The sequence below is a fragment of the Haemaphysalis longicornis genome, unplaced genomic scaffold (assembly GCF_048455015.1).
Source record: "Haemaphysalis longicornis isolate Haplotype H1 unplaced genomic scaffold, Haemaphysalis longicornis Haplotype H1 scaffold_7, whole genome shotgun sequence".
NCBI classification, from domain to species: domain Eukaryota; kingdom Metazoa; phylum Arthropoda; class Arachnida; order Ixodida; family Ixodidae; genus Haemaphysalis; species Haemaphysalis longicornis.
Genome location: NW_027526422.1, coordinates 62,602,249 through 62,617,636, shown reverse-complemented (window position 1 = coordinate 62,617,636; position 15,388 = coordinate 62,602,249). Strand labels below are relative to the sequence as shown.

The 15,388-nt window shown below is 42.5% G+C and overlaps 1 protein-coding gene across 2 annotated transcripts in view; it reads left to right on the top strand.

The window, feature by feature from the left end:
• The window catches only part of LOC144145804 (urease subunit alpha-like), a 92,567-nt gene that overhangs the window by 40,490 nt on the left and 36,689 nt on the right, over positions 1-15,388 (top strand). For both annotated transcript variants that reach the window (XM_077677550.1, XM_077677551.1), the window contains exons 5-10: positions 1,727-1,909; positions 3,646-3,723; positions 4,538-4,617; positions 9,850-9,955; positions 13,676-13,756; positions 14,792-14,878. In XM_077677550.1, the coding sequence (XP_077533676.1) occupies positions 1,727-1,909; positions 3,646-3,723; positions 4,538-4,617; positions 9,850-9,955; positions 13,676-13,756; positions 14,792-14,878 (615 nt within the window). The remainder of the gene's footprint in view (positions 1-1,726; positions 1,910-3,645; positions 3,724-4,537; positions 4,618-9,849; positions 9,956-13,675; positions 13,757-14,791; positions 14,879-15,388) is intronic.

Sequence of the window (15,388 nt, the reverse complement as noted above, 5' to 3'; positions counted from 1 at the left end):
TGTTAGAGGTTAGTGAGAAATGTTTGTCTTTTAACCTTCAGATGCGAAGGAAAACTAGCAAAAATTCGTCCTGGACCAGGATCAGAACCCGGGACCACTGCCTATCTAGGGCAGTTGCTCTACCAACTGAGCTAACCAGGAGGCTAGCCGTTTGTCGCGCGAGAGTGAAATGATCAACTTGAAGTGATGGACAGGTGTTAACCTTCATATGATGATGGTCTAAGTTAGAAATATGGGGTTCAGTATGAATGGTGGTGGGTGTTTTCTTCTACATAGCTTTGGTATCGTGTAGAAACTACTAGCACTTTTTCAATAAAAAGGTAAAAGAAAACATTAGGAGTTGGGACAATTTGGTTGTTGTCTTAAAGGAGCGCTGGCACAATATTTCGAAGGCGAGATAACTTCGGAGATAAATTGGTGTGAACACACATACATCATCTGCAAAATATCAGCGGCAAATACAGCTAAAGTGTGTGAAACGTGACCGAGCAGCCAGCGGAGGACCTCGCGCAATCTCCATTCCCTGGATGTGGAGTAAATAAACAACATCAAACACATCACGAGTTTGTGTTGACCGCTTCCGCACTGCCGGCGTTTCTCGCCGGCTCGCCGCTCCGCACAGAGGTCGAAACTTTTGCTCTTGAGCAATGAACAATCCGATCGGTGGCGGCGGAGGCGGCAAGATTTCATTGGGTCATCGGGCAGTTGGCTGCTACCTAAGTTCTACAGCGATTCCAGGCACTATATTTTTATTGCTTTTTATTACACTCGACGCGAAAACACTCCGGAGACACGAAAAGCGCACTGAGAGAGCCGCACGGTCGCTGCGCAGGCGGCGGCTACGGCCACAAAATGGCGCAGGCCAGCGCAGGTAGTTCGAGCGATAGCTTGTTACGGCTGCACGAAATGGGATTCAAGTCCCAAACAAGGCAGCACGTACGAAAAAGGAGTTAATGATGCGATGGTGAGTTCAATTAAAAATCATCATCTGCACTGCTTACGAGAGCAGCAATTGAATATCCGCCGAGCTGTCAAGCCAAACACATCTGTAGGCAGACCTGTAGGCAGACCTGCAGGCAGACCGGCCGGCTGCTCCCAGCGCGCGTCTCCCCACCCACTGTCTCGAGCGTTGCACGTCATTCTCTAGCCGCGGCAGAAATTTGCACTCGCAGCGCCTGCATCACGTTCACGGTCACTTATTAATTTGGCTGCTGGCGAGATCAGTACGTAGGGACACTAGGAGAAACTGCCGCCGATGCGGAATCGACAGTGCTACGGCAGCTCTGCTCTGTGATATCTGTCTGACAGTCACACGGGCAGCTTTGTTTATACCAAATCCAGCCTTTCGCAGCACCCGCTGAAACCGAAACTGCAACTGGCCGCATTAAAAACGTCTTTAAACGCCGAGGTAAATGAGGTTTCTACACGTGATAAATGGGTCAACAACAACAACAAAAAAATGATGCAAAATTTTTGTAATTACATATACCATAAGCATATTTTTATTGAAGTAAGTAACTTCTACACAGTGTTGGACATTACAACTTTTTGAATGAGTGGTATCAGAAACATTTTTTTATGGCACTTGAAAGTGCATTGGTGAACTGCACGTGAGCGTCATGTATAGCTTATTTTATAACAACTCTAAGTGCGTTCGCTATATACCTGTGTGTAATGTTAGAACCTTCATTCGTTGCAACACGATCATATCAAAACGTCTTTGCAGCCGGACGTGCTGGCCAGGGTGGCCCCCATGCCATTGAACCTGATGGACGAGGACACGATTCGCCACCTGAGCAGTGTTCCCGGCCACATCCTGCCCCTGGAGCAGGACTCGGACATTACGCTCAACGAAGGTCGATCCATTTCCTCCCTCCGCGTCGTCAACATGAGCGATCGCCCAGTGCAGGTGGGGTTTTTTGCAGTTTTTCAATGCCTAACTGCTATGAAAAACAGCCGGATATTTTTTTTTGCCTACATTTATTCTGCAGGTTTATGCTCGTTTATGTCTCAGATTGCTCTAAACAACAGCTGTGATGAAACCAGTAGTGCAAGCATCAATTTTCATATAAAATTGTGCACTTAAGATGTTGGAGCTGCATGATTATACTAAAAGCTCCTTTGTAATTTTAGTATATCAGCAAGATGGGAAGTTTAAGCTTGCATTAACAAATATTCATGCAACATTATATTTGCATGATACCCGTACATAGGCAACCATAAAGTTTCTTCCCAAGCAGTAGTTTCGTTGCAATCTAGCCAATGCTGATCGCAGGAACAAATTTGTAGCTTAAACAAGAGTCTTGGAAGTACAAAGACGGATTATGATTTTCTAACTGTGTAGGAGGAGAGGGACGGAAGAGTAAGCAGCAATCAGTCTAATTGATTGATTGATTGATTGTAAGGTTTAACATGCCGACGCAACGCAGGCGGTGAGGCGCGCCGTAGTGGAGGGCTCCGGATTAATTTTGACAACCTGGGGATCTTTAACGTGCGCCGGAATCTCGTACACACGGGTTTTTTTTGCTTTGCGCCTCCATCAGAAAAGTAATCAGTCTAAGTCACTTTAACCACACGGGCAGTATGCTCCTGCAAATATGGTAACTTTTCCAGCAAGGATTTTGTCTTCGCAAAGTTTTGATAGGTTATGTGTGAGTGTGATGAGCTGAAAGGTGTGAAGAAAATGTGCTGACTGACTTTTACTTGCTCCAAATGCAAAGAGGAGAAAAATATGTAAATAAAGAAGCTACTGCCCGTTCTGTCACTCTACCAGCGGGGGAATCACCTTGCCAAGCTGCCATGGGCTGGCACTATAAATTGCCAGTAAAGACAGTTCAAAGCATAAAATGTGCCTGTTTAAAGTGCATGGCAGTTGTGCTGAGGCCGGCGTGGCATATAATACATACATGTCTTCTGGAACAGGCAAGCGCAAAGTGATTGTAAGCGCCAGTGTGCATTAGTGCATCTACCTTTTAGCTGCAGCTAGGCCTCTGTCGCTGCTGCTGTCTTCAGAGCTTCCTTAGACTGCAATCATCTGGTGGCTCCTGCATTTAGCATCATCTTGGTGTTGTGACCATGCAGTGGTGAAGCAGTTGCAAGTCTTCAGGTTTTTTTTTTATCACATTTAGGCTAAGAAATGGATCAGTGGCAGCCACCAGAACAAAGGGAGGAAGGAGAAACGAACATCTTGTTAAAAAAAATAATGTTTTCTGCAGTTGGTGCATGTGGCGATGTCCTGCCAAGTTTAGCAGTGCGCTGTGCTATGTGCTGTCAGTGTGTGTCTCTGCAGTTGTAAAATGCACGTCTGCTGCACCTATGGCCCTGAATCACAATGATGGTGCGCTGTAACTATGTACGTGCACAGTAATGTGCATTGTAGATTTTCTTTTGTAACAACAGCTAAGAAATGTACAGATACTACCCATGTAAACGTAAGTGCGAAAGTGGCTTTTTTTTTTGTTTTAAAGTAGTTTGGCAAGACAATGTATGTAACTTTACAAACCAGCAATAAGAGATCTTCAAATTTTGTGCACTTTGCAGTCGTCTTCTCTCTTTGCATCATAGTTTTACTGTTTAGCATTACATGGTCTTGAGGGAATTATAGGGTACCTGATGCCGATTTTATCTTGTTTTTTTTTTCATTAGGTTGGAAGTCATTACCCATTCATTGAGGCAAACAAATACCTTGTATTTGACAGAGAGAAAGCCTATGGAATGAGACTTGTGAGTACAGAAAAGCGCTTGCATCAGACTGTGTTCTTTGCACTTTTACCTCATTTCTTAGCATCGAGTTTTGGCCCCTGTGTAGTGTAATGTTCATGAAGTTCTGCGCTTAATGTTTATGTGCACATTTTAATAACACCATTGCACACACAAATGCATAAATAATATTTGACCGTGAACTCATCATCTAAAAAACCGTTTTTGCATTTGTTGTAACTGTCTTTATCATCAAGAGTGCTAATTTTTCAAACAGCTCTGATTCCGTATATGTCACAGTTACAACATATCTCTGCACTGAGCCAGGCAAAACATCTTAAAAATTGGCTCTAGCCCTGTTTCAGTCAAGTCAATACGTTTAGTTGGCTAAGCAGAGGAAATGGATTAGGGAAGGATTCTCCTTTGAGTTATTAAAGGCATATCCAAGCACTTTGATTTTATGAAACTCCAGCAACCTGACAGAGCACTGGAGTGCCATTGCTGTATCACATTCCTGTTGTCTGCATGGCTGTTACACGGACTCAAATGAACAATAAAAGCACTTCTTTCCATAACCCGGCTTAGAGTGTTATGAGTCCCTTGTGCATACGGAGGGGAGACTAGTTATGGGACTACATTGGCTTAGTGTTTGTCAAAGATAAGGGATTCTGTGAAGGCCCTTCATTCTGCTAAGTTGAGCTTAAAGGTTGCAGTTTGCTGAGTTGCAACTACGTGAACACTGACGCGTTTTAATAATCCAAGTGATTTTATATTGGAAATTTCTTCTAACCTACTCAACCTACTTGCTCCGAATGGCTGACTGTGCCTTCTGATGCAGAACATTCCTGCTGGCATGTCAGTCCGCTTTGAACCCGGAGATGCCAGGACCGTCCCATTGGTGGAAATCGCCGGTCATAAGTAAGTTAAGCTAAAAATATGCTTGCACCTTAACTTACTGTGTTTTTTTTTTCTGTACGTAAGGGCCTTGAAAAATAACTAGAAATAAACATTTCTGTCATCCACTGATTGCTAAATGTTACAAAACTGTTCCTAAAAAGACGTTCTTGAACAAAATGCCTCTGAATCGACTAAAATTGGGGCTGCCATTCTGAAATGCCACTGCTGTTTTCCTTCTTATTTTTTTTTGTGAAAGTCATTTTCACTGCCAAACTTTGTCTTTGGACACTTGCTCTTCAGCAGTGGAATAGTTTTTTTTCAGTACCAGTGCTACAGTAGATTTCTAGTGAACATATAGCTGCTGCTACACAAACAGACATATGCACGCATTGCAAACAGTTACCTATATATGCAGCCCAGAGTTCAAGCACAATGCATTTTAAGCAAAAGTGTACTTCAACACAGCCCTGTAACGAACCCATGTATAGTAAAGGAGGAAATGGGGCGGGTTGTTCAGTGGCTGAATTTGTAAAGGTTCGCCCTGCAGTATTGTGAAAAAAAGACAAACAAAGCATTTACCGGCCTAATTCGTTATGCTTATTAGTGACTTATTATTAGAACAGCCCTCATGAAATGTCTCACTGAAGTCATTCTGAACTATGAATTGAAGCTACCGTAAGTTGTAACGTGATGGAGGTGACGATTGGTCAAAACACTTGCAAGGATTGTGCGGGTTTACAGCCTCAGTTTTGTGCTGTTAAAAGATTTTTTGCCTTACATTACCTGTGTGACAGGTTTTGCATGTTAATTGACTTATTGATGTTGCTGAATAACATTTCAACATTAATAAAAACAACACCTAGCTCTTTCAAAGATGACCAGTTATAACTTACTTTCGAAATTTAACCTCATTTTTTACACTGTATGTATAAGAAATGATGAAAGTCCCGAACAATCTGCACTACTTGTACAATATTTGAACAATTGCACAACTCCATCATTTAGTAAACCATATGGGATGAAATTGTGCTTGTGTGGATAAGCCGTATGAACCTGTGCGTGCAATTTTATGAGCTCTACTTTGAGACAAATTAGGTGCTGCCTAAAACCCGCCGCGGGGGCTCAGTGGCTCGATTCCCGACCGCGGCGGCCACTTTTCTGATGCAGGCGAAAAGCAAAAATGCCCGTGTGTACGAAATTTCGGCGCACGTTAAAGATCCCCAGGCGGTCAAAATTAATCCGGAGGCCTCCACTACGGCGCACCTCATCGCCTGCATTGCGTTGGTGCGTTAAAACTTAGAATCAATCAATCAATCAGGTGCTGCCTAAAGTAGGATATTATCTTGTATTCCTGATATTAATTTTTGTAGAGGTGTGTGGACATCAACTTTTGTACTGTGGATCAAACACGAATAGAAAAAAACTGACTTGAAGACTAATTAATCGAATATTTCCGAATATGAATAGTGAAAATTGACTGATAATTGAATCGAATACATATTTTCGAATGCGAGTATTTTTTGTTTAGTGTGTATAGAGCTTCTAAATCACAGGTAGAAAGAAAAAAGATGACTTTGGGTGGTCAGGACACAAAAGGGTCATGAAGACAAAATACAACTTTGTTCTATTTGAAAGAAGTAGACTTTGGTAGCTCACTCAGCTCCATACCAGCAGGGACAGACATTTCATTAACTGGAAAATTGCAAGAGATACTGAACAATTTTAAAATTTCGTGCCCCATAGTGACGTAATATGGACAGTAGTGACGTGCTATGGACCGGCACGAAAAACATTTGTATTGGTGTGTTAACTGCGCGTTAGCATTCGAGATATGATCAAATGAAACTAGAGGCTGCTGTAAAATCTTCCAGTCATGTTTTTTGGTGGTGGCTTAGGTTGGCGGATGCCAATCGCACAAACGAAAGTCTCTGTCATCATAGAAAAATTGCCGGAAAGTGGCTAGAGAGTTATTACCACCGTTGAAGATGTTTTCCTTAATATCTCGATTGTTTGTTTGAAGTTGGTGATAAAATTGGTATTGTTGTTACCGATACAAAACAGCCTTTTTAATGAACCAAACTTGTATTTTGTCTTTATAGCTTCGTTAAGGGTCCATGAAGAAAAATACAACCTGGTTTAATTTAAAAAAAAGCCAGCCTTTGGTAACTCATTGAGCTCTATCTCAGTCACAAAAAATGTTTTTTTTCCGCTGAAGAAAATGCAAGAATTAGTGAAACCTTCTAATTCCACACTACCGTGACACGATATTGGCGGCAATGACGCAGTGGCAATATAAAGGCCAGCACAAAAACATAGTTATTAGCGTATTAAAGTCCAACTGCACTCAAAATTTCGACCTCTTGAAAGCACTATTTCCATATAGTCTGCCTAAAAGAAAGCAAGATGCAAAATACAGCAGCTGGACAATGCGTGGGGACGCCGCAGGCGGTCAGAATGGGCGATTTTGAAACCGAAATCGAGAAGAGCGTGGCCATTGAAGTGACGTTGCAGCCATTCAGTGAGCGGCCGGACGGTCAGCAACTCGGGAGCAAACCTGCACGCAAGCTCTAGGCGCGCATGGTGCAGCAAATAGGTGAAGCAATCGCGATAGAGCTCGACCGGTTTTCCAGCTATGTAGCTGGCCAGAGGAAGAAGTCCCCGTCGACTGGAGCGTCACAGGCGCGTCATGGCTGTTTATGCGATCCGCCGGCAGGTGCAGCGCGGTCAGCGGTAGAGCTTTTGTAAACGCTTCTGCCTGATTAACGAGGTGTTTCACGGGGCTACCACTTATTTTGTGGTGCTTACTACACATTAAAAATAAATTTGGTTGAGGTGAAATTTTAGTGCGGTTGGCCTTTAACTGCATGTCAGCGTTCAAGGTATATGATCAAGCGGAACCAGAAACTCCACTGCAATCATCCAGTCATGTTTCTTGGTGCTGACTTTGGTCGACGGCTGCCAATCGCACAAATAAGATGCTGCGACATCATAGAGACGTTGCTGGAAAGTGGATGGGGAGTCGCCACTGCTTAATATCTTCGTTAATATTCTTTAATATCTTCGTTATTTTTTTAAGCCTGCGATAAAATTGGTATCACTGTTATCAGGACAAAATAGTCTTGTATTCGTATTGTAAAACTTCTATTTTCCTTCATGGCCTCTTTGATATATCTGTTGAATAACATGCTAGAACTTGATAAGAAAATGGTATGACTAAAAATAAAGGATTAGGACCAGATAGAAAAAAAGTAGAACAAAGTTTATTATACATTGCCCAGGAGAAATGTTGGATCCCCAACATACAGCGAATCCAGGGAGTAAGTATGACCGGCCCCTCCAGTCATTGAAAAGAGGCTACAATAGTGGCTGGTAAGCCAGCCAAGCCAACAAGTAACTTTTGATCCCCCATTCTTACCACGATATTCAGAGAACACTTGTTTTTGGCTTATAATAAATGTTACACGAGTCGAGTTCTAGTTCAGCTAGCATACTCCAGAATTAGCGTACACTTGTTCCACGCAAGGCTTACACATTTAAGCTTTTCTGTGCAGCATCGACGTTGTGCAAAACAGCCACCCCAAAAGGCATGCCATGCGGTGAAGCTTAAAAGTTTGCATGTCATGCGGCAGAGCAAACATTTATGACTCTATTCGTAAATTTTTAGCATTAAAAAACTCCGAATACTTCAAACGGTAAAAATGTGCTGTGAATCGAATCTAATAGCAAACACTATTCACGAAGTATTCAAGATTTTTAATATTCGCACACCTCTATTTTTTGTATATGAAGCTTACTCTTGTATGAAGAGTAGCAAAGAAAAAAAGATTGTGATGAAGTACATTCTAATTCTACTTTATATTGAGATTTGTCCATGCAGTGGATGCTTGATTATTTGAAGTTGCTTAATTGGAATTTTCAATTAACTGGAAGCAGTGTGCTGGTCCTGACAATTTTACATGCAGTCCAATGAAAGAAATTGCTCAATAATTCAAAGCTAACACCCACTACATCAGTTAATTGGAATTTATTTTAAATAATGAAAAAATGAGATGGCTGTCTTTTCTCGGTAAAATTCAAAATTTTCATGCGCAAAAACAGCGCCGTGTTTTCTACTGACGTCGGTGCTGTTGCAACTGAGGCAGCGCACAGTTGATAAAGCTGCAGGCCAGTTGAGACTCACGTCAGTGTAAGGATCACCCTCTTTTGAGGTTCTCAACTTTTCTTTGTTGCACGCGGCGTTGTGTGTGCAGCTTGCGTGGTCGAAGCTTCAGGCTTTGATTTTAGCAATAGGCCACCACTATCATGGCAACCTGTGTAGTACCCTCGACTTGGCGACAAAAGTTGAAATTCTGAATGAAACCAAGAAGGGAGACGTGTCGCAGACTAATAACAATGCTGTTTTTAAAGATTATAGTCTTTCTTGGGCTACTTAAACGCAGAAATTTTGGTCTGTCTGTCTGTCTGTCTGTCTGTCTGTGACTTGATTCAGCCACCCGGCCAAAGTGCAACAGAAGCTGCGCAATAGTCTTATATACCCACAGCCAAATCTAAACGTGGAAGTCCGGTGTTAATGTTCATACTTGTCAACACTGTTGAACAAGAACAAGATATTACGCAAATATAAGCCAGCAAATCAATACATGAGGGATATTTACAGTGTTCTTTTATTAAAAAATTTACGGATGCATGGTTTTCGCGGTAGCAAATAAAATACTACATCAACTGCAGAAAACCGTCGCCTGCTGTTGCCCGCGCTACCTGGCGGCATTTAAAAGAATAAAATGGCAACAGCAATGAACGGTTCCACTAGATAGGATCCACGTTCTGCTTGAAACGCTCGTGGAGTAGGGCAACGTGGTTCTATAAACGTTGTAGTAGAGTGCCTCAATTGATGCGCATCTTTGTCGTACGGCGGTGCTGGCATCGAGGCACCCGACTTGGAGCCGCGGAACCAAGTAAATTTAAATCGACCTGAGCAAACCTTTAGTGTGCTATCTTGGGAGGAACGAGGCAGGAGAGGAACGGCATGAGAGGTGAGCGGGAAAGAGAAGGGAGGCATTTACTTTCCAGGGGCGCCAGTCGACTATCGTCTTTTGTCGACGTTTGCAACGAAGGGTGCAGATACGCGGCCAATTTTTGTGCTTTTTGTTTAACTGGAAGTTTGGTTGATGCAGAGTATTTTGTGGTCCCAGTGGACTTTGTATTAACACAAGTTGACTGTACTATATTTCTGCCTTCTTCCCTCTGTTGCAGAGTGATTCGAGGTGGAAATAACCTGTGTGATGGCAAAGTGGCCAATCAAAACCTTCAGCAAGTCATGGAGAAAATTCGAGCTCGGGGTTTCGGCCACAAAAAGCAGGTGAGCCTTTGTCACGTAGGTAAATGTCACGTGCATTGCACTGTCTTCTGTAATTATCAAACAAGTGCTTGGCTTTCCTAAAAGGCTCGCATCCTAATTGGTGCACGCGCATTGTGTTTACTATACTTAAAAGTGCCGCGAGAGGGCTGTCGACATGTTCTTCCTGTCTTGTTGTGCTTTTATGTTGTGCTTTACAGCGCAGTTATCGTATAGCACCACATCCGAAGTAGCAGTGAGTAGTAAGTTCAGTCACCTAGAAACTGAGCTGAGCAACAACATTATTGTCACTCAGTATTTGTGAGCTGTTTGCAACTCCGGCATTTTGCGGCCTGCGGGTGGTCTTAATTAAGGACCACTATGTGTGCATCCTAGTTTATAATGGAAATTGCTTTGCTATACAGTTGAACCTCGTTATAAGAGACATGGATGTAAGAGACAGATGGGTATAAGAGACACTATTCACCCACATGGTTGGCTGCCCTATCTTTCCCATTAAATTGACCTCTTTTATAACAGACATCGGATGTAGAAGATTGGTTATAAGGGACAAGTCATCCTTGAACTTTAATCAATAATCTCACTTGTAACAGACATTTTAACTTCAGATGCAGTGCCACCAGTCATTAATTGCAGTTGCTTCCATTGTGGAAACACAGGTGGACGACAGACGCCTGCAGTCGCTATTTATTATAACTTCAGCAAACACAAAGTGGTTCAGTCAGCTATGAAATGACGATGAGAAGCCCTGCCAATGGAAATGCAACTTACAGAAGTGGTTGAAGCTTACTGCCATTCATTGGATGGAGCACGATCGCACATGCAGGCTCTCCCACTCGCGTAGCTCCCAATCAAGAAGCATCGCAGATGTTGAATCCTGCAAGCGTAATGAATAACCTGAGCACACAGCGGAAGAAGCTGTGCGCTCTGGCTATTCATCAGGCTTGTGAACTCAACATCTACGATTCATCTTCCACAAACAAGGAAAGGGAAAAAAAAGCTTGTAGAATCTGTTGTAAAAAAACAGTGTAAGTACAGTCATGAAGCAAACAAAGATTCAGAGCTGTTTCATAAATTCTGGGGGCCAAACATAAATTAGAATGAATCTTTTGAAACATGCTGTAGCGTTCTTTTGGGCTTATTTTAGTCATATGGTGCCCACATTGAACTAGGGTCTGATTAGTAAGTGAAAACATGGTTCCCTGCTTATAAGAGACATCTCATATAAGAGACAGAAACTGCTCCCCGGTACGTGTCTCTTATAAAGGGGTTCAACTGTACAGTTTTGTTCATGAATTAGTTTCTTAGTCAAGACAATAATGCTGAGATTGCTTTTGCAGTCTGTTGTTCAGTGCCCCAAACAGCTACTGTACGTGGACTTTCTTGTGCACATAGTTTGCAACACGTAAGGCTGGACCGCATGAAGCATTTCCTGCACCTTATGCACACTGGGTGCACTGATGAAGCCGTGGACACATTCATCGCGATGTACTGAGCAGTGATAGTGTGGTGCTTGGGGCCGTCACAAACTGCCTGAGGCATTCAGAACTTTCACTCTCCCGAAGGGGGAGGAGCTCTTGGTGAAAATGAAGTTCCACATGTAAAGCAGGAGCTGATAATTTTAGTGGAAATTACACTAGACGTCGTCATGCATGCCACTTGTGAAAGCAGTAAGGAAGAACTAGTCGGAGAGGCCTTGGCTGCTCTGAACACTTTGAAACTGGCGCCATATAAACACTTTGAACTGGTGCTACTTCTCACTTTTGGCAGGCCAACTGCACTCAAAATTTCAACCGCGCGAAATCACTGTTCCTGAATAGTATGACTAAAAAGACCGCGATGTACTAAGTATGACGCCTAAAATGTGCGTAATTACGCCGCAAGCGACCAGCAAAAATCGACGATTTTGAAAACGAAACTGGGCAAAACGCGGCCATTACGGGCAGGCGGAAGTGACGTATCAGCTGTCGGCACGAGTGGCCAGACGGCCTGGCCTGACAGCGCAAGCTGTGTGGAGCGGGCGACGCGGCCGGCTCGGCCAGCCAGGAGGAGAGTGTGAGCGCGCGCGTGCGGGGGTGTGGGAGGCGCGCTCGTGCGCTCCGACAGCAGCACACCGCGTAGGCGTGATGTCGCGAGGACACTCGAAAAGCAGAGAAGCGTATGGTCAACGAAGCCTCTTCGGAGCCATGAAAGCCAGGCGTACCGGCGCGAAGTACGAATTTCCTGGATTCTCCCGCTGCGAGGCAGTCCGATCGGCCTGGACGGCTGTCATGTCACTTCCGCTAAATGGCTGTTTGCGTGACATGCCGGCAGGTGCTTTGTCGTCTGCAAGGGCGTTATTTTGAGTGTCTGAAACTGAATAACCACGCATTGCACAGAGCTACCGGTCGTGTCGCAGTAGTTCTCATGGTACCTACTACACATGTCGAAGGGATTTAGCCAGAGTGAAATTTGAGTGCAGTTGGCCTTTAAGCAGACAAGCCCTGTCTATGTGTCTACACTGATCAACATGCTACTCACAACGTACCGTGTGTGTTTTTCTACAATAACCAGAAGCTGTCAAGGCAAAGTTGTTGGCATGGCCATCAAAACAATGCACGTGTTGGACACTGACGTGCATGAATAATGCGAAAAAGGGCATGTGCAGTTTGTCCTGAGGTTTTCTCAATACATCAGCATTATGCTGTCACCTAGTTGCTCCCTGTGGACATTAAATCACACAAGCTAGCAAGAGATATTGGACAAGAAATTGTAATCTGGGAATAAATGGGTTATAATGCTGCCAGTGCAGAAGTCATCAAAAAATATTTGCTGAAGCTTTCAAGTAGAAATTGTCAGATAAATGCAAAAGGCACACTGCTATTCAACAAGCGCCTTTAAAGTCGGCTTCAGTGCTGCACAATGATGCATTGGTGGGAAGAAACTCTCTAGGTGTAAAATAGGCAGTCCGATACCAAATTGCAGAGGCTCTAGTGCCATTTAATAAATATCTCCACAAGACTCTATGAATTCCTATATACGCTATAGGCCGAGACCATGTAATGTTGGCTTCACCACGACACACAAATGCATCACTGGCAAGGTCATTTTTAGGGGCAGCCTGATATCACAGTATCTGTATGATACCTCTGGCATCTTTGTTAAATAACTTCATAGGACCCCATGTATTCCTAAGAAAGACTATGCATCGAGCCCCTTCGAAGCCCGCTTCACTACTACCCACAAATAAAATGGTGTGGAGGCACTGTTTAGGGGAGATACAGGCGGTCTTATAAGAAAATATGGAGGCCCTAGGGCCCTTTAGTAACAGCATTTTTTATGCACCGAAAGTATCACATTGAGTGTGAATACAGATAGACGGAGGAATTTTTTGTTGAGTGCACATAAAAATGATTATGCATTTAAAAGGGGAAATTGAAGTCTCGAATGCAAAAATAAAAAAGTTCAATAAAAAAATGTACATACCGGCAGTCTTTGTACAGTTGGAGGACATCCATGTTAAGTGTGTCAGTACAATTTAAGCACAAAGAGTATTGTGCACAATATTAAGAATGGTGAAAAAAATTCATAAAAAAATTGCACATTGATGAACAGAAAGACACCAACAATAAAAAAAGGGCCTTTCTTACCAGCACCAAAGTCTGTGCTAATAATTGCAGTAGCTCTTATAAAAGCTGTGTGCATACTATGGTGATACTGCCAAATATAATGTTCTCATTCCAGGAGCACGTTTACCACACAAAGCTTTACAAGATGTCACGGGCAGACTACATCTCAAGTTTCGGTCCTACAGTTGGTGATAGGGTATGTTTACGTGCTTTGTTGTTTCGCTTAATCATGAAAACTTGTTATTAGCCAAAGAAATTGCAGTGATTGCTGAAGTCCTAGGTATTTCATGTGCGTAATCTTTTTTAAAAAGACATTAGACATTGCTTCTTTCAAAATAGGTCCAAAATCAGCGAGTTAGAAAAATGATCAGGCTAATTTTACAGTGAACTGCAATAAATTAGGCTAGCTGATGAGAAAAATAGAGGAATAGGTGGGGGCTTACCAGCTAGTTCTCAGAACTGCCTGATGTCGCCGGGTAAAACTTGCATGTTTGACTGAGACTTTCGGAAGCAACCACAAATTAAGAAAGTATTGTGAACTTGCAGTTCAAAATAATTATAGTTGAAATTCATAACAGCACCATTTGCTGGTGACTGAGCGATTAAAAACTGACTACAGCACAAAAATGCATGGGAGATATGTAAAGATGATTTGGTGGTTTAAACCTTTAGCACCAAGAACATTGTGACACCTCCGTGTTAGTCTTTTCACAGTGCAGTAGCATTTTAAATAGAAAGAATTATAATAAATTGTGCGCCTTATTTCTTTAGAGGAGACAACTTTATTTCCTAAACTGCGCCATTACATTGGGAGTTGGCCTACTAGCCTGACAGTGTTGCATTCCTTAAAGTGCTTGGAAAAAGCTCACAAAAAGTAGAGATCTTTGTTTTATGATGCATGATCTTTGTTTTATGATGTCAATGAAAAAAAAAAAGTACTAAGAATAGCAGAAAATCAAATAGGTGCGGGAAAGTGCTTTAAACTTTGCAGTGTACTAACCGTCGGCTTCCTACTGCTTATCAAAAAGCGATATTCAGCTTAGATTCCCTTAGCAGCTTCAAATTTTAACTTTTAAACACAAATTCCTCCATGATGGTAGTGACAACTTTCGTTGAATGGAATTGTAGTGAGGCTTGAGTAGCCCAGTCATTCAAATAAAGCAAAACTATATGACGTATTAATGGTTCTTTTAAGCTGGTTATCTAACATTAGGTGTGGCTTTATTTCTAGGTAAAACTTGCTGACACTTGCCTTGTGATTGAAGTGGAAAAGGACTACACTTACTATGGGGATGAAGTCAAGTTTGGTGGTGGAAAGGTAAGTCTGCAACTTGAGGGGCAAATCAGTGAGACATTTTAAAGATGCACATGGGGAGAGTATGCAGCTGAACAAAATTACGCAAGTTGTTACGGTAGCCTTTTTGTGTTGTGGAATATTTGATGTCTTTGTACCTTCTACTTCAAATATTTACCTATTTGCAACAAAATGGAGATCATTAAAGTTGACATTAGTAGGGCCTATGAAGAGCTCACAGATCTTGTTGATGGTATGAAAAACTACATGTGCAGGAACAATTTTATCATCGGAGGTCTTGAGGAGGTTGAACAGCAAGACTACGGGGAATCGGAATGTATTGTTAGGGAATTGTTTTTGGCACATCTTAAACATGCAACTGGCGACACTGAACGAGCTCATCACGTAGGTCGCAGTCAACCTGACTTCCGTAGGCCATATATTGTGACATTTCTTAACTTTAAATCTGTAAAAAAGGCTCTAAGTCTTAAATTTAAGACCCTCAAATATTCCAAAGTATGGCTTGAAAAAGAG